General features: G+C 22.3%; 1 protein-coding gene across 1 annotated transcript in view; it reads right to left on the reverse strand.

The window, feature by feature from the left end:
- The window catches only part of LOC129987695 (collagen alpha-2(V) chain-like), a 170,000-nt gene that overhangs the window by 132,892 nt on the left and 18,177 nt on the right, over positions 1 to 18,931 (reverse strand). Inside the window, exons 14-30 of the mRNA XM_056095646.1 lie at positions 18,658 to 18,687; positions 16,584 to 16,601; positions 14,622 to 14,645; positions 11,988 to 12,011; positions 11,059 to 11,085; positions 10,623 to 10,646; positions 9,743 to 9,766; positions 8,841 to 8,864; positions 8,456 to 8,488; positions 8,070 to 8,090; positions 6,694 to 6,717; positions 6,217 to 6,240; positions 5,307 to 5,330; positions 4,932 to 4,955; positions 1,265 to 1,288; positions 913 to 936; positions 567 to 581 (exon numbers count right to left, since the gene is read on the reverse strand). Of these exons, the coding sequence (XP_055951621.1) occupies positions 567 to 581; positions 913 to 936; positions 1,265 to 1,288; positions 4,932 to 4,955; positions 5,307 to 5,330; positions 6,217 to 6,240; positions 6,694 to 6,717; positions 8,070 to 8,090; positions 8,456 to 8,488; positions 8,841 to 8,864; positions 9,743 to 9,766; positions 10,623 to 10,646; positions 11,059 to 11,085; positions 11,988 to 12,011; positions 14,622 to 14,645; positions 16,584 to 16,601; positions 18,658 to 18,687 (408 nt within the window). The remainder of the gene's footprint in view (positions 1 to 566; positions 582 to 912; positions 937 to 1,264; positions 1,289 to 4,931; positions 4,956 to 5,306; positions 5,331 to 6,216; positions 6,241 to 6,693; positions 6,718 to 8,069; positions 8,091 to 8,455; positions 8,489 to 8,840; positions 8,865 to 9,742; positions 9,767 to 10,622; positions 10,647 to 11,058; positions 11,086 to 11,987; positions 12,012 to 14,621; positions 14,646 to 16,583; positions 16,602 to 18,657; positions 18,688 to 18,931) is intronic.

An 18,931-nucleotide genomic window follows, 5' to 3' on the forward strand; every position in this document is an offset into this window, starting at 1 on the left:
GAAACTATTTTAGAACATTAAATTCTTTTTTTTTATTTTTCACTCTAAATAACATGTACTTATTAATTTTCTATTGAATTTTTTGTGAAAAGCTTACAAATATATAATTTCTTATAATAATACAGAATGAAAACAGAAGAAAAAAAGATAGAAAAATATCCTTTAGGGTTAAAGTAAGATATATTTTTTAACATTATTATTAATTATATTTTGACATACCGAAACCTTCACCAGCAATAATAATACATTTAATAACATCTACTTTTAATGAATTTATTTTTTTCTGAATAGTTATTTTCTAATTTGTAATATATAATTCTGTTTTCATAAAAACTTCGAACAAAACATTCTTCAAAAACTTTTATAATATACTATTATTCAATCTAAAAAGGTAAATTAAAAAATTAGATACAAAATGGCTTATATTCCACTTTCTGAAAGGTTTGATGAGAAATATATTCTATTATATATTTTTTTTCTGTAAGTTCCAATAAAGAAAGAATTAGAAATAGAGAAGCTCCGTCTCATTTTCAAAACGGTTCAATATAGTAATTATGATTTCTTACCTCCAGAACCATCACCTGCAATAAAGATATATGCCGATATATTAATTGCGGATATTGTTTAAATAAATCATTTTCTTCTCATTTTTAAGGTTTTAAGGTCTCATTTTAAAGTTTTTTATTCATATACAATTCCTTAGATTAAAAGTTTCAACATTTTTAAAACATTTAGAAATTATTGAAATTAAATGATTTATATTTTATTTATTTTCAATCAGTTTTTCGTACCAGGTAAATTATGTTATCTGTTTACCGTTACCTAAATTCAAATAAATAAAATTTTAAATGATTTTCCTTTTATCTCATCTTTTTCTACGAAGATATTTATTTCCTGGTCATGATTACTTACTTCCTGGTCTTCTAGGACGGCCACCTGCAATAAGAATATGTTTCCATATTAATTTTGCATACAATTAAATGAAATTATGTTAATCTGGGTTTTTCAAGAGTAAGAAGCAATCCAATTTTTATTGGAATTCCAAACCCTTCATGCACAATTCCTTTTATTAAAACATTCAGAGTGTTTTAAAACCCTTTATTTATTTATATTTTATCTATTTTTAATCAGTTCTTATGTAAATTAGATTCTATTACGTATTTACCATTACTTTAATTCAAATTTTTAAAAAAATTAAAGAAAATTTGTCTTTTTTTATCATTTATAAAAAAATTATTTTTATTTTGTAATTATGATTATTTACCTCTTGGACTTCTTGTACCACCACCTGGAAAAAGAATATATTTTGAATAATAATTAAGGCCTTAAACTTAATGAAATTCTGTTCTATTTATTTGTAAGTTTTAAATAAACAAAACGATTTCTAACAAAACTTCGTTATTTGTCATTTTTTAATAAATATTTTGATTGAAATGTTAAATTATTTTAAAGTATTTATAAACATATTCTCAAAAAGAAAATCCTGATAAAATGATGAAATAAAAAGGGAGTTATTTCTACAAACTTGTGTTTCATATTATTTTTTTTCTTGATAAGCATAACTGTGCAAAGGATTTTTATGCAGACACCTTTCAGTGCCTTATGCATTTTTTATCATAGTACTGATCATTATAATGTAATCTGAAGTTTTGTTACCATTTACGAATGTCCCTCATCACAAATAGTGTATTATTTTGAAATATATTCTTTTTAAAATTTATATCTATTTGAATTCCTCAATTTAGCCGAACAATTTCTTCCTCTATTTCTAAATATTTTCAAAAAAGACTGTAATAAAGTTATTTCGCAAAAAATTGCGTGTATCTATTAAAAAAAATCGCTCTTTAGAAAGTTCGTTGCTGTTCATAATTAAATAATAAAATTTACCTTGTAAACATGGAAGCTTTGACAAGGGTGAAACATGAATTTTTGTTATTATTTATACATACAAATGATTATTTTTTAAAAGATGATATTATAAGTTTGGATGATTTTGACATAAATTGAAAGAAATTTTAACGTTGAAGAAAAAAATGCTGCCTAAATTCCTCGATAAAATTGTGTGTATTGGTAGAATTAATTACATTTATAGCGTATTCTTAGATATAAAATATTTCTTTTATATCAAGTCTCTCAGATTTTGTAAATGAATAAATAAGGTAAGAAATACTTTACAAGAAAGTAATTATTACAATTCTTCATTGAACAAATTTTTCGATAACAGAAAATGTAATTATTAAATAACTTGAATATACTGCAATTATATACTACGATCATCCAAAATGTAAATAAACATAGCATATATAAAATTTTGCAAACGATACAATTACTTTACAAGCAAGATAACAAATCATCGCAAGTCTGATTTCTCTGTTTCCATATACAGGCGCTCGAAATGCAAGTGCAAAATATGTGAGAACTATTTTTTTGCATGATTCCTGACACAATTCGAAATTTATTATTTCAACATTTTTATAGCTCAAAGCACTTAAATTCGTCTCACTACAGTTCTGATGAATTGAACAAAAAGCTGTTGTTGTGTTGCTTTGACTCATGACACTTTACAAGCCCGCTGACAATTATCTATCAGTGATTTAAGCCGAGTGAGCATCTCTTGTGTTTTCAGTAGCGCCAACTAGGGCCAAGAGTGCGACTTTTTTACTTCAGGAGTCACACTTGCTCGCACAACTCCTTTTTACAGGGAGGCACATTTACACACCTCACAGATAGAACACAGAAGAAGAAGCACAAAAAAGTACCCGTGTTATAAAAAAGATTTAACAGTTTAATGAATGTAGTATAGAGAAAATATTGTATCTATATTAAACTGAAACAAAATTTGCTTAAAAAAAGAAAATGAAAAAAAATGCCATGAAAAAGAAGGGAAAAAAGATATATATTTTATCTTTCAGAGTTTCAGATTATTATAAAGTTTTTTTTTTTTTTTTTTTTTTTTTACTATTTTTGTCTCGAAGTATAGTAACCAACCAAACTTTTAATGAAATGTCAAAATTTATTTTTCATATACAATGTATTTGATTTAAATTTTCATTACGCCTTAAAACATTTAGAAAAATATTCAAATCAAATTATTCATATTTTCTTTATTTTCAAATAGCTTTTCTGAAAAGTAAATTCTGTTGTATATTTAGTGTTACCTAAATTCGAATTTAAATAATTAAAAGTAAGATTCTTCTTATCTCAGTGTTTTATAACAAGATAATCACTTTGTGATTATGATTACTTACCTCTTAATCTTCCAGAACCATCACTTGCAATAAGAATGCATTTCACTTGTTAATTATTCATACTGTGGAATATTATTTTCTTATTTAAAGCTTTAATTTCCAATAATTAAGTAAGTTACCAATCCGGTTTTTATCAAAATTTAAAAATTTGTCATTCTTGTCTAATATTATAAATTTATCTTTCATTGATTAAAATTTTCTATTTGTTTTTAAGTATTAATAAAAATATTTATGCCAATAAGATATGAATGAAATGATGAAATGACAAGGAATTATTTCCCTTCTGTGGTATTTCATAATCTTTCATATCTGGATGACGTAAATGTTGTGAAACGGTTTTTTTATAGAAGCACGTTTAGTAACCTAAATGTGCATGGGGACCATTAAATGAAACGGTTACCATTTAAGAATATTTTTCAACAAAAAAGGATTCTCATTTACAAATAACTGATGTTTAAAATTAATAGAAATTGTAATTCATGAATTTTGTTTAACATCTGATTTTTTTTGTTTCATTACTGAATACTTTTTAAAATGATTGTAGAAAATACAATTCGCGAAAACCTGTGCTTTTTTAATAACAATTATAATTTTCATGAAAGTATTGATGCTGTACTCCAGTAATTCATTAAAGATTCGATTGAATTGATGTCAACAGCTAAATTTTATCTTAGAGGTTGGAAATTCACTGGAAAAGCAAATTCATCAAACAGAAAATTCCAAACCAACTCCGGAATTAGACTTTTGAAGGAATAAATCCGAAGATGTGTTTTTCTGCTATAATTCGTCAGTGGAAGCACATCCAGAAATAATTACCAGGCGTGTTGTATCATCCTTGACCAATAGAAATTTTGGTTCAACTGAATTCACTTGTCCTATATTAGTGAGTCCTAAATTATTGTTAAAAGAAAATTGGAAATAAAATCTTTGCTGGGATTCAGAAGCATCCATGGACATGAAGGAAAGAATTCTTAAATAATTAGAAGATATAAAAATGCTGCATACTTCTGAAGATTCCCCGAGTAATTTTTGATAGTTTTAATGCTGTATAAGTTGCATATATTTTGTGATGCTAGTGGCACTTCATATGAAGCAATTGTTCTTATTCGATATCATACTGCTCATGAAATCACCACCCAACTGTTGACAACTAAATTCACAATAACTTATCTAAAACACATTACCATGCCAAGAACCGAGCTTCTTGTATGCTGCATTGGTTTTCTAAATTCGTAAAAGATAGTTGAAGCTCTGAAATATAAATACGTGGTTTCAGACTGATCTCTATACCGCACTTCAGTGTATTAAAGGAAAAGACCCTGGGAGTGTACTTGATCTAAACAGAATGTAAGATATTTGAAGACTATCAGATGTTGACTGGAAAAAGGCTTAACGTGACGTTCTTTATAATCGGATTTCAAATGAATTGTTTCTACATTTAAGAAATTCGTAAATGTCTTGAAAGCAAGTAATAATAGTGGTGTTATATAATGAATGAAAGAGTTTTATGTAAGATATGTAGAGAAAATACGCGTATTTGTTTTAGAAAATTCTATAAAAGGAAAGTTGATTAGAAAACATAAGAAATAAATAAAAAGGATTTAAAATTGAAACGAGAAAAAATATTCATTTCATTTTTTCATTTTAAAAAAAATCATCCATGTTTTCATTATGATATCTTACCTTCTAATTCTTCTGAACTATCCTCTGCAAAGAAAATATGTTTAAATACATCAATTAAATATACTTCTAAATGAATCATAAATTCTTATAATTGGTTTTAAATTTCCTTTTTTAATATTTAATATATAAATCTCCTTTTATAGAACCATTCCAAAAGTCTCATTCTAGTATAATTATTTAGAATACATTATTAAAACTATTTTTAAATACTTTACAAAAATTCACACCAAATAAATTCCATTTTATTCAAAGTTTTTAAGAGAAATACTTTAAAATGTATTTTTTCTTTCGAATAAAATACAAAAGTATAATCATTTCATTTCTTTTCACTTGTAATAATATATGTATATATAATTTATAATTAAAATTACTCACCTCCTGATTCTCCAGAATAATCCCCTACAAAAAAAATAGATTTACTTACATATAATGTTTACGGAATTTTTACCTTAATATTATCTTTATAAATTATTATAATTTCCTTTTTTATCTTTAATATCTAATTTTGATTTCATTAAAATTGCGAAAGATTTCAACCTTTTCTAATAATTTATATATTCAATTTGTTTAAAAACATTCAAAAAATTTCTTACCAAATCATTTACATTTTATTCGTTTTTATTAAGTTAGTTAATATTTTTTTTTAATTTTTTATATACATATTTCTGTTTTCACAAAAATTTTGAAGAACTATTCTACTATAATTTATATAACATATTATTCAATCTAATTGGAAACATTAAAATTTATTTATTTTTATAACATATTATTCAATATTATTGGAAGCATTAAAATATTAGATGAAAAATTATATATATTTCATCCATTTTATGTAAGTTTTGATGAGAAACATATTCTATTATATATTTCCGTTCTGTAAATTACAATAAAGAAATAGAGAACCTTCGTCCTATTTTCAAAATAAATTCATTTTTTAGATTATGATTCCTTACCTCCTGATCCTCCAAAACCACCTCCTGCAGTAAAAACTTATTTCAATGTATTAATTTCGGATATCGTTTAAAAAATTATTTTCTTCTCATTATAAATATTTTTTTTATTTTAGTCCCGAAGTAACAAAGAATAAGAAATCCGTTTTTTAACGAAATTTCAACATTTATTATTCATATACAATTCCTTAGATAAAAAGTTTTGAAACATTTAGAAATTATTCGAACCAAATGATTTTATTTTATTTCAATTCAAATTTTTAAAAATTAAGGGAATTCCTTTTACTCTCATCATTTTCTAAAAAGATATTTCATTTCTGATCATGATTACTTACTTCCTCGTCTTCTAAAAAAACCACCTGCAATAAGAATATGTATACATATTAATTGTAAATTACATACATATAGTTAAATGAAACAATTTTCTTCTAATTTTTCAGTTTTAATTCCCTTTTTAATGCTAAGTAAGTATACAATGCGATTTTCGCATATCGTATAAAATAATTACTTTACTCTTATTATTAAGATATTTATTCTATTTTAAAGTACAAGAAGTCATCCAATTTTAATCGAAATTATCGAATATTCAAGCACAACTCCTTTGATTAAAGCTTTCGCTATGTTTTTAAACTTTTAGGAAAAATAATCAAATGAAACAATACATACATTATTTAATTTCAATCAGTTTTTATATGAAGAAAATTATATTATATATTTGCCACTGCAGAAATTCGAATCAAAAATTTTTAATAAGTAATATTTATCTTATTGTTTTCAAACAATATATTTATGTTGTGATTACTATTACATACCTCTTGGTCTTCTAGAACCATCATCTGAAAGAAGTATAAGTTTTGCTTATTAACTAAGTCATATAGTTTACTAAAATTATTTCGTCTCAAAGATTTAATTTTCATTTTACTATTAAATAAACAATACAATTTCTATCAAAATTTCGAAATTTCTCGTTAATCATAATTTTTTGATTAAAATTTTCAATCCGTTTTAATTATTTATAAAAATATTCGCACCAAAACAATCCGGATGAAATGATGAGAAAAAAGAGAATTATTTCCATTTCCTGGACTTTCATAATCCTTTTTATCATCCTAATATAAAGAATTGTGGAACGAATTTATATACAGTCTCTTATGTAATCTGTATTGTCATGTGGATCATCATTATATTGTAATCTGAAGTTTGGTTTACATTTAAGAATGGTTTTCATCAAAAATGCATTATTATTTTTAAATAACTCATTCTTAATATTTATATATATTTGACTTCGAAGACTGCAGAAAATAATTTCACAAGAAACTGCGACTCTATATTAAAAAAAGTTGATGTTTATAATTAATTATGAAAAATTTGACAAGTTTGAAACATTAATTTTTTATTATTATTTATAAAAGCAGATGATTAATTTTCAAAGGATTATATGAATAATTCTGTTAATTTGTAAAATATATTAAAAAATGTAAATTTGATAAAAAAAAGTCCTTTTCAAAATATATATATATATATTGTTCTTTTGAAAAATTGCATTTACAACGTATTTTCATATATAAAATAAAAATTTTATACCATATCTATCAGTATTTTTTGATAAAAAATATATTTCCAAAATTGAAGAAGATATACTACACTGCTAATTAATTATTACTATATATTCATACAAAATAATTAATAATAAAAAATAATCACAATCAAATTTTACGAATTTATATATTATCTCCATGAAAGTAAATGAACATGGCATAAAAAATTTCTTCAAACAATACAAGGAAAAGTTAACGTTTAAGCAAGATAATAAATTACAGCAATTCTGGGTTCACTGTTTTCATATATAACAGTTCGAAATGCAAATTCAAAATATCTGATAATTATTTTCTTTTAACGTTCCTGGCATAATTTGAAATTTTTAATTTCGATATTTTGATTGTCCTTTGCATTTTATTGATTCTGTTTGTAAAAAATATTTGAGATTTAATAGAAGTATTTAATGAAAACGATATAGAAAAAATATTCTATTTATATTAAGGAATTTTTTTTTTAGTTGAAAGAGAATTTTATTAGAAAATAGAAAATGAAAAATAGCCATAAAAAGAAAGGAAAAAAAGGAAGAATTTTTTTTTCTCATTTTTCATTTTTTAAGCAAGATTATTTGTCTCCAATTATAATGACTTACCTCCCAATTCTGAATTATCATCTGCAATAACAACATTTTAAAATTTATTAAATTAACTTACTTCTAAAGGAAATTGTTTACTTATTATTAGGTTTTATTTTGCTATTATTTAATTCAACATATAATTCTTATTTTATGAAAACTTTAAAAATTCTCAATTTAAAATTGTTTTTTAAAATACACTTTTCAAACTGTTTTAAAAGTTTTCAGAAAATTTCGCAAAATACTGATTTTTTTATATTAATTTTATATTAATAAGAAAACTTTCTAATATTGTATATTTATTTTCCGTAAATCCGATAAAAGTCCGAGAGCTTTCAATTGAATAATTATTTCATTTTTTAAAAGTTTTTAAACATATACATTATGTGATTAAGATTACTTACCTCCTTCTCTTTTAATATCTCCAGAATCCTCCCCTGTAATTAAAATCGACTTAATGACACATGATTTTAGTAATTTTTTCCCTTATTATCATTTAATATTTTTATTTTTTACTTTTTAATATATAATTCGTGTTTTATACAATTTTAAATTATTTCCTTCATCCGGAACTCATTATATTATATAGTATATGTTTAAAAAGATCTTAATAAAATTTCATGCCAAATTATTTAGATATTATTACTTTCCTCTAAGTTGTTATAAGAAATACTTTCGGATATATGCATTTTTGTAAATCCTTTTAAAATATCAATACACAAAAGAAGAATATTCATCTCATTTTTTTAATTCAAGAAAAATATTTTTATCGTGGTTAAAAATACTCACCATTTGATCCTCCAGAATCATCACCTGCAATAATAAAGTCATGAAACAATTTTTTTTTCTTCTTATTTTTTAAATTTCTTTTAGTATTTCTATTTCTTAAAAAATATGAAACATTTTGCATTATTATAATTCCTATATATCGTATTTTAAATATTTTTCAATCATTTGAAAATGTTCAAAACAAAAATATTAATATTTTATTTATTTTCTGTCATTTTAAGGGGAAATATATTCTAATGCATACTTATAATCTATAAATTCAATAAAGCGATAATTTTAAAAAAATCACATTTTCATTTTAAAAAAAGTACAATTACGATAAATGTTAACATACCTCCTGATTCACCAGAATTATAAATTGCAATAACAATATATTTAAAAATGTTGATTACATATACTTTTTAGTTAAATTATTTTTTAATTTTTCTTATTTTTTATTTCTGTTACTTATGTTTGGGATGCAAATCTCAGTTTATCAAAATTTCGGAAAGTGCCATTCTTGTAAGATTTAAGTTAAATATATCCTTTGCCATTATTATTAACTACTTTTCGACCCACCAGAATCATTCTCTGCAATTATAATATGATTAATTACAGCATAATTTTTAATGAAATTATTTTCTTTTGATTAATTATACTTTCTTTTTTAATATATAGTTATGTTCTTGAAAAAATTGAAAAAGCAATATTCTTCTATAAATTTTATAATACATTATTCAATCTAATATGAAACGTTAAAATTTAGATACAAAATTATTTTTATTACTTCTGCTTTCTGCTTATGAAAAATATGTTCTAAAATATATTTTCGTTCCGTAGATTCCAATAAAGAAAGAATTAAAAATATAAAAGCTTTCAGTTTTAGTCAAAAAATTTTTAATATTGTGATTATTAATTCTTACCTTCTTTTCCTCCCAAACCTCTACCTGTAATAAAAATATATCGTTATATTAATTAATGATGATATTTTATGAAATTATTGTATTCTTCTTATGCTTTTTTTTATTTTTGTCTCAAACTATAGTAACATATCCGATTTTTAACAAAATTTAAAAATTAATTATTCTTATATATTTAAATTCTTCAGCATCTCTTAAAATTTTTAAAAAATATTCGAATCAATTGTTTAAAATTTTATTTATTGTTCAATTTTTATGATTCAATCAATTTTTATGAGAGTTAAATTCTATTATATGTGTACTGTTACCAAAATTCAAATAAACAATTTTTAAGGAATATTCTTTTTATCTCATCATTTTTGAAAAAAGATATTTATTTTCTTTTGTTTTCTCCCTGTTCTTCTAGAGACCACCACATGCAATGAAAATATGTTTAAGATATTAATAACTGCCATAAGTTATCACATATACATATAGGTAAATGAAACTATTTTATTCCTATTTTTATATTTTAATTTCCTTTTTTATTAGTAATTAATCAGTGTGGTTTTGAGCCACCGTTTAATGAAATTATTTTATTGTTTTATTATTAATTTGTCAAATATATTTTGAAGCATAATAAGTAATCCAATTTTTACCGAAATTACCAAATATTCATAGATAATTTCTTTGATTAAATCTGATTGTATATTACAAAATATATAGAAAAATATTCAAATTAAATTATTTATATTGTATTTGTTTTCCATAAGTTTTTAAATAATGTAAACTCTGTTACATATTTAACGTTAACTCAATTCGTATTAAAAGACATAAAAAGAAGAATTCGTCTTATCTTATCATTTTCAAAGGAGATTTTTATTTTGTGATTTTGATTACTTACCCCTTGGTCTTCTAGAATCGATACCTGCAAATAGAATAGGTTCAGCATTTTAATTCCTGCATATAATTTGATGAAATTCTGTTCTTATTTCTAATATTTAATCTCTGATTTTATAATAAATAAAGAATGCGAATTTTATCAAAATTTTTAATTTGACTTTATTTATATTTCTGTTTATTAAAATGTCAAGTTTTGATACCATTTATTAATGTTTTTCATAGAAATTAGATTATTTTTTATAAAAAACTTATTTTAAAAATTTATATATACTTAAATTACTGAATTTCACCGAATAGTTAATTTTTTGCTCCACTTTTGAATATATTTTAAAAAGATTACAGAAAACCCATTTCGTGAAGAACTGCCTGTCTCTAGTAAAAAAATATCGCTTTTATAGAAAAATTGATGTCGATTATAAATAACAAGATAAACTTACCCTCTCGCCAAGAAACAAATGACGTGTCTGAAATATAAATTTCCTTAATATTATTTATACATTCAAATTATTAATTTTTTAAGGATGATATATTAAGGTTGGAATATTTTTAAATATATTAATAGAAATTTTAAAGTTAAAGAAAAAATGCTACCTAATTTTTTCGACATAATTGTGAATATTTTTTTAGAAGGGAATGCAATTACAGCGTATTCTTAGATATAAAATAAAGATTTTATATCAAATCTATCAGCATTTTTAATGAATAAATAATTCAAGAAAGGAAGAAACACTATACTGCAAAGAAAGTATTGCCAATGCTTGATTAAAGAAATTATTTAATAATAGAAAAAAACAATCATCATCAAATATCTCGAATTTAAATATGATCTTGTAAAATGAAAACATAAAAACAAAACATGAAAAACAATTCGCAAACAATAGAATTAATGTGCAAGCAAGATAACAAATTTCAGTAATTCTGATTTAACGGTTTTCATATATTCTTTCAAAATGGAAGTGCGAAATACGTGAGACCTATTTTCTTTCAAGATTCCTGACATGATACGAAATTATTAATTTCAACACTCTGATTACCCTGAACATTTAAATTTGTCTCAAAAAAGTTTTGTTTCGATTCACAAAAAAGTTATCGTGTTATAAAAAAAAATTTAAGTGTTTAATGTTTAAGTGTTAAAAGTTTTGTTTCAATTCACAAAAAAGTAATCGTGTTATAAAAAAAATTTAAGTGTTTAATGAATTCAGTATAGTATAAATATTCTGTCTATATTAAGGAAATACACAAATAGCTGGAAGAAAAGTTGATGAGATAATAGAAAACGGTAAAAAGGGTATAAAAAAGAAGAATATTTGTCTTATTTTTTTCTTTTTTTAAGTAGGATAATTTTGTTTCAATAACAATAACTTACCGTCTAATCCTCCTGAACCATCATCTGCAATAACAATATTTTTAAATATATTAATTAAACATACTTCTAAATGAAATTGTTTTTCCTTATTATTAGTTTTTCATTTGCCATTCTTAAATGTAACATATAATTCTCTTTTTATAAAAGAAATTTGATAAATCTCTTTTTTAGTATAATACCTTATATATATTATTCAAACGGTTTTGAAACATTTTAGAAAATTTCACAACAAACGAATTGTTATTTTATTCCTTTTATGTAAATTTTCATGAGAAAACTTTTTAATATATATAATTAATCTCTATAAATCTGAATAAAGAGCAAAAAATTACAAAAGGATAATCATTTCGGTTTTTTTTTTGAATTTTTAATAAGATATATCTTATGTGATTAAGATTACTTTCCTCCTGATATTCCAGAATCATTTACTTCAATAAAAACCGACTACTTATTTACACAATTTTAAAAACTATTTTCCTTATTATAAATAAATGTGTTTCCATTTTCATTTTTAATATATAAATTTTATTTCATAAAAATTTGAAGAAACATATCATTTTTTATTCCATTATATTATCAATATAATTGTATACATATATTTCATTATAATTAAAAATAACAATTCATAAAAATAGCTTAGTAATAAAAATATTTTTTTTTAAATATTAAGTCTTTTCGGCAAAATCTATATATAGTCTGCTTAAAATTTGCTTTTTTAAAACTAATTAATATTTTATTTACTTATCAGATTATTTCTGATCAAATGAAGGAAGATTATTTCAGTAATTATCTTCAAATTTACGAAAATAACTGAAATCTATAAAATTTCGTAATTGGCTTTGCATAAGTTAAAATATTTTTTTTAAAAAAATATATTAAATAATAAATATAAGAACATTTGTTTATTTTTAGCGTTATTATATCTTGAACATAAATAGTACAATTTTTTAATTATTGAAAAAACACAATTGCATATTCTCTATGCTTTGAAATGTTGTGTTTCTAGTGACGGATTGTCAGTGATGAAAAGAATATATTCATTATATGCCAAGCGTCAACATTACTTTTTATGTTTTAGTGATTAAAACTTAATTAAAGTAAAAAATAATTTTGCTAAAAATGATAATTTATGAAATTAAAATAAAGATTTAGATGATAATTTCAAGGTTTTGGAGATTCTGACGTGATACTCTTTTGCCAGGATTTCGTGTTAAAAGATTCTGATAGGCTTATAGTTCGATTGTAGAAACTGTTTTCGGATGCCAAAAAATATGTCAACAAATTAAATTTTTATAATTAAGAATAAAATATATTTTTTTCTTACCACCTCCCAATTCTATAATAAAAATACAAGCATTAAAGAATTACTTAGAATTGTTTCACAGAAATTAGTTTTAGTTGTAAATTTAAGAATTTTATCTAATTTCTATACACACCCTGTGTCATTTATTATTGTAATAATATATATTCAGATTATTCCGGCTAAAAGAATTTTAAAATGATGACGTGCTGTGATATAATCGAACTATCTGAAGGTACAGCCATATTAAGAGAAAATAATTCGAATTTTTTCTAAAACTTAAATGTTTTTTTAAAAGCTTATCCACTGTTCCAGGTTCTTAAAATCGCATTTACATACTATAATCTCATTATTAAATAATATACATGTTCTTATATATTTCATCACCATAATTATGTGCCTAAAATTTCATTAAAAAACATAATTTTTATAAATGTAAATATCGTGTTTTTACAATAATGAAATGTTGTATTTGGTATGAGATATAAAAAAAATTAATATCCGTAGAACCATTAATAAAGTTCACATTGGCTTTTATTACCATGCAAAGTAGCTTGAGAAATTGTAGTTTATATTGCATGAATATCAACAAATAAATTTTAATCGCATATTTCAATACAAGCTCTCTCTTTAAGATAAATTTAGCTTATACATATTACTAGATCCATATAACTTCATTTTCAGTCTCGAAAAATACTTGGATTATTGTTTTTTCATCTATACATTATATAGAAATTAACAGAATCGTACATATCTATGATTTAACATTATGGTTTATGCTTCTATTCATTTATGCTGACCAAATAATAACCGTTGTAATCGAAAATCAGTTATACATTTTTTTAAAGAAATAATCATAAAGTCAGTAAATTTTTGTTTACTTTAAAATTTGGAAGAAGATGAATCAACATTTTTATATAAATATATGAATTCTTTTATGACGAATCAAAATGTTAATTAATTTCAGTTTGATAATCTGGAGTTATAGTTTATATACTTGAAAATAAATATTTTCTATTGCATAGAAAATTTTCATTACTTTTGTATTTATTAAATTTATTATTTCTGTTGTCTTAAGAAATTTTTTTTTATAATCGGACATAGATGAACTTTTCTTAATGTGGAACTTATAGTAAATAATTTTTCGTAGACACTTTAAATAAGTTAGTTGATTTCTAATGCATTGTTTTCAATTTATTGAAAAGTGTGAAATGGAAAAAAAAAATATGAAATTATCTTCATATCATTTCGTTAATATAAAATTATTTAAAATTATAATTTTCTTTTTGATAATATATATTTAATTTTTTTTAATTCTAACTAAGACTACTTACTTCCTGGGTGTTTTCCTGGTTTATCTGATAAAAAAATAAATTCCAACATATTATTGACACATGATATTTATAATAAAATACTTTTTTCTTTTTGTAATACCTTTCAACACTTATCTATTTTTCAAGATCGTTTAATTATATTAATAAACAACTTATATTATAATAATGTATGCTTCGGAATATTATTGTTCCAGTGTTATTTTTGTGATCTTCGGTTTAGTTTATTGATAAACGAATCTTAAGAAGTACAATTAAATTAATTTTATTAATTCGCTCTACAAATAAAACGTCTGCATGTGATTCCTAGTGTTGATCGCTATCTATATTTTCAAAATAAATAAATAAACTAAATAAATGAATAAATACAAGGAAACTCAAAGACCAATAAATTACAAATCATTGCAATTTATTTGTATTATTATCTTAAAATTATATTGAAACCGTAAAATTTGTTGAAAATGATATTCCAAACTATTTAGTTAATTCAAGCAATTTAGATAAAATTTCATTTCATGAAAGCTGTGAAATATAAAAGCGCTTATTATTTAGTTTCTACTTATATATTAGTTGAAGCGATAGTAATATTTTTCGATTTCTGCTCTCAAACTAGTATTCCTTCCATTCATTTGATCAAAAATTTAATTATTTAATTTTTCTTCTTGATATTGTTCCATTTTGTAAAAATCATATATTTAAACATAATACTTACGTTTGCTTATTGAATTTTCGGAGTTATTACTTCAGCAACATTAATTTCTTCCCAAATTTAATAGTTTTTTATCATTAAAATTTTATATTATTATCAATATTATTACATAGCATATGACGCTTCATGATATCATTTTCTTATTCTCATAAAAACATGATGAGAAATTTTTATAAATGTGATTGCTCTTGTATATTTATTTTTCGCAATTGTGTTTTTTATTAATTTAATGATTGCAGAATCCAAAGACACACAGAAAATAAAAGTAATTTATTTATATTTCTCAACTCAATACATGATACCTATTTGTGAGCGCTTTGCATAGTTAAAAAAAGGCAAACTATCTAAATGCCATACAGTACAAATAAGCTCGATCGATTTCAGCTGTAGATGTTGAATGCAAACGAACTTAATGAGTTTTTGTTATTAAAGAAATAGCATGCCCATGCTTTAAGTACAATAATGTACATATTTTCTAAATTGTTTTTCTTCCCTCTTAATTTAATTTAATTTTAATCACAATAATAATTTCAATTTTTCATTTTTAAAATATGTAAATATTATAATTTACGTCCTATTCCCTGTTTATCTACAAATAATTATTTGCTCCATTAATTTTATTATAATTACTATTTTATGAAATTATTTAGTTATAGACATTTTGGATGTTTATACAAATGCATGTTGTATATTTAAAATAAAGGATACTTAAATATAAATAAATTGTTATTTTATTTCTTACTTGAATGTAAATATTTTTTTTATTATATTATATAGCAACATTTATTATAATTGTATTTTTTTTTATATTTAAAGTAATTTGAATCTTGTTCATAAGACAAAAAAAATTCATGGTTTAAAAGAAACAATTACAAAATAATTTTTATACTTTCATAATTTTGTGAGAAATTTAAAGATATATATAATAGAAGAAACAATTTAAGTTTATCCTAGTGGGTCTATAAGAAGAAAACAGCATTAGTTTTACTTTTCCCGGTTGTACAAATGAAGGAGACTTCTCTTCACCTTTAAGAATCATTCTAAAAATGCATCAAAATGTAATAGGTAATAACCCAAATTTCCACTATAGACGTGTATATTGGAGATTCACTTGATAAGCTAAATACTTGATAAGTTGCTTATACAACTAAAATAATTTATGTAAAAATTTTCAAATTTTATTTTTTCTATTCAAATTTATAAAAATAGAATCGTTTCAAATTGCTAATTATAATTTACGAAATAATTTTACTTACGGTGCTGTTCAGGTTCATCTGCAAATAGTTACATTTTAAAAATACATACAGTTTTCTTCATTTTATTTTACTTGAGTTATTTTTTTTCTCTATTCAGTTTCGAAGAAAATATGATTTATGTCAAATTCTTAATTTTTAGTTATTAGGAAACCTCTTAAACTGAAATTTTTTTCAATTATATTTTTATCATATTTGCAATAATATATAATTTATGATAATTTAAGAAACATCTTTGAAGAGAAAAAAAGTAATAATTTAAATTTGGCCTTGTGTTCCTGAAAACAGAAAGCTATATAACTTTTATTTTTCCATTGTTTACGACATGAAAATTTATCAAATCAATTAAGGTAACTGGGAGGGATTTTTGCAAAAATTTTCATTTTCTGAAATTTTATAATCGTTTACATCAGAACAAATAAGGTTATAAACCTTGTGAAAACTGAATTATGTTCTAAAATGCTAGTTAAGCATGTTTTTTATTTCAAAATTAATTGATTATATAAACACAGTTAGATACAATAATTTTCGTAAATACCTATCTATACCTGTCTATTTCCATTGTAACAAAATAATATGTGATACTTTGGAACCCATCTTTAGGCTTCTGATTGAAAAAGAATGAAGCTTCTGAGAAAGCACAAGAATTGAAAATATTTATCAACAATTAAACAATTGTTCATTAACTCTAAGTTGATTATTTAAATGGTTAAAGGCTCAAAAGAGGAGCTTTTTATTGGAGATGTAATATGAAGGTATTGACGTAATAATCGGAGGTATTGATAATGTTTTAGAGATAAAGAAAGATAACCACAAATAATAAATAAGTCAAATAAATTGAAATTATTCTGTAATTTATTTCCTTCCTATTATTATCTAAGACCAGAATAATCATTTAAATTTTCATTTCCATAAAAATATATATAAATATTATTAAATAAAATTTAGTCCATGTCCACTAGCAGATAAATATTAATTTTCATTTTTAACTGCATGTACAGATTTATGAATTTCATAAAAATATTTTTTAACTCTGGTAATATTAAAAATTAAAAAAATGACAATGCAAGAATTTAATAGATGTAACATCCATTCCTATATTTTTATCAAATGACTTCCTTTTGTATATTTAGGAATTAGAATCTTGGTCGTAATGATAATAATAAATAAATTTTAATAAAAATAAATACATTTTTCATTATTTAAGAAAAATGATACTTTAGTATTTTAATGAAAATATATATATATATATATATATATATATATATATATATATATATATATATATATATATATATATGCATATATATATTCAAATGCAAGAAAAGGATTAATACCAAATTTGGATTTTCAAGTTCTATTTGCTAATTGAATTGTGAAATTTTTCCATATAATTATTTCAAATATTTGCAGCAAATACATTCTTGATAATAATTAATCACTAATTTAGAAAATAATTGAATCACTAATTTAGAAAATAATTGAATCACTAATTTAGAAAATAATTGAATCACTAATTTAGAAATGTACAAACTTTTAATTATTAAATAATTGAAATAAATATTGCTTAATTTTATATGTTTCACAACCAATATCGTGCAAATCTATTGAATTTTTATAGTTGATACATGTAAATAAAAGATTTTTCAAAAAATTATTTAAGGATTTATGGAAAACTATTAAAATAGTATATACTTTTATAAGTATTATAGTGTATTATTATTATATATTAGTTTACGATTGTTACATCATTTTAATTAACAAGAAGTTAAAGTATTTAATTTACGTTCTCTTTGAATTCATCTATAGTGTGTTTTATTTAATACGGCTCCATTTGGATACATTGAAAAATTAAAATTGCATATTTATGAACAAATTTAAATCTTAACGATCGATTCCACTTATATACTGTTTTATTAAATTTATTCAAGAGAATTGAATTAAATACGCTTGTAAAATAAATCAATTCACTTAAATTAATTATTTATCCGGTAAAATAATACAACATGATAATACCTGTATTTTATATAATTTCAAATCTAATTTTTTTCTTTTAATTATAAAAATGATTACTTACTATCTGGTTCTCTTATTGGGATTTTTCCCGCTGCAAAATAATAAGAAACTAAATATTTTACTCTCATTATTTAATGAAATTATGAATTTCAACAATTATTATCCTAAGATTATTTCTTACTATTTAATATTTAATTATTAATTACATTTTCTGTTTTAAGGAGTTGTTTCCCTAGTATTAGGAATTTATATTAACAATTCCGTGATACAATACTTGTTGTAATGTGTATTGGTTCAGTTTTGTGCTTTATGATGTTTATGTCTGCAATGACTTA

The sequence above is a fragment of the Argiope bruennichi genome, chromosome 10 (genome assembly GCF_947563725.1).
Source record: "Argiope bruennichi chromosome 10, qqArgBrue1.1, whole genome shotgun sequence".
Taxonomy (NCBI): Eukaryota; Metazoa; Arthropoda; class Arachnida; order Araneae; family Araneidae; genus Argiope; species Argiope bruennichi.